This window comes from Numida meleagris, unplaced genomic scaffold (genome assembly GCF_002078875.1).
Source record: "Numida meleagris isolate 19003 breed g44 Domestic line unplaced genomic scaffold, NumMel1.0 unplaced_Scaffold1014, whole genome shotgun sequence".
Taxonomy (NCBI): domain Eukaryota; kingdom Metazoa; phylum Chordata; class Aves; order Galliformes; family Numididae; genus Numida; species Numida meleagris.
This window is the reverse complement of record NW_018362801.1, coordinates 4002-5168: the sequence shown is the minus strand read 5'-3', so window position 1 is coordinate 5168 and position 1167 is coordinate 4002. Positions and strand designations below refer to the sequence as shown.

Below are 1167 nucleotides of genomic sequence, written 5' to 3'. Positions count from 1 at the left end.
TTTTAGGCAGCGTAACTGATAGGAGAGGATGTGATGTCATCAGGACCCATTCTGTGAAGATCTGGGGTTCAGAACTGAATGATTTCCGCAGAACTCCAGTACAGATCCAGAACTAAGGCTGTTCTTTGTTATTGTGTTGTTTTTAATGGATTTTCCAGCCATGACTTCAGTTGAGATTCAGACTGGCTGCGCTCCGTCTTGAAATCAGATCAGCCATTGCAGTCTGCTGTCTATCAGCACAAGTCCTGTGATGTGGACTCCGGCCCCAGGCTGCATTTCTTGACAGTGGTTCTGCCGCCTTCAGTTGCTCGTGCATTAGTGGTCCAGTGCGGATGTCAAAGCATGCTGTGTTCTTACAGAGCACACAAGACGCGGGGATGTATTACAGCACCCATTCCTATGCAATTCTGATTCCCAACTCCGTGCATTGCTGACACATAGCTGACTTCTCCAGCTCTGTTCTTCTTTGCAATTGTTCTGCAAATGCCGCTTTGTGCAAGGCAGGCAGTCCGTGATGTGAAACCCATCAAAAAAGCCCCCTGTCCCAGTGGCATGCTGATTTTTATCTTGTTTTCAAAGCAGAGTTTTTGTGGTTTTATTCTACAGCCACCCGGACCTCCTCCCTGCCAAATAGATGTGTCAACCTTCAGGGCCTTTGCTGCTGCCTCTAGGTGACCACTCACACGTTGGTAAGTGCTGGGCTTCCTGCAGCTTTGCACATACAGTGACGACGGTTTCCTTGGGCTGGTGTTATTTGTGTCTTGTGTTGTTATTTCCTGGCTCTACTGTAATTTGTGATGCGTTGTTGTATTCCTGTTTTGCAAATAACCCCCCTGTTCCTGGATGCCAGCAACCAGGCCCTGCTGCCTGATGGATGTGCTGTTGTGTGAGAAAATGGCAAAAATTGTCTGGTTGTCCCCAGGCTCATTTCATTGTGCCTCAATGGATTTTGGTGATTAAGTTAGTAAAGGCAGTGTGAATCCTTGTGGAATGGGGCAACATAGGCTTAGTTTGAGGTTTTCAGACTTGTGATTTCAGCATATAGTAGAGTAATTTTATTTTGAAAATGAAATAGAAAATGGATTTTGTTGATTAAATAACATGACAAGTGTAATAAGTAAGGTTTGTTAATCAAATCGAAACTTAAAGATTGTTTTGTAACCCCCC

At 44.9% G+C, this 1167-nt stretch overlaps 1 protein-coding gene across 1 annotated transcript in view; it reads right to left on the bottom strand.

Annotated features, from left to right (window-relative positions):
* LOC110390421 (T-cell surface glycoprotein CD8 alpha chain-like) overlaps positions 1-439 on the bottom strand; it is a 4117-nt gene extending 3678 nt beyond the window's left edge. Inside the window, 3 exon segments of the mRNA XM_021381733.1 lie at positions 9-49; positions 52-93; positions 436-439. Of these exon segments, the coding sequence (XP_021237408.1) occupies positions 9-49; positions 52-93; positions 436-439 (87 nt within the window).
* Between the last annotated feature and the right edge of the window lie 728 nt (positions 440-1167).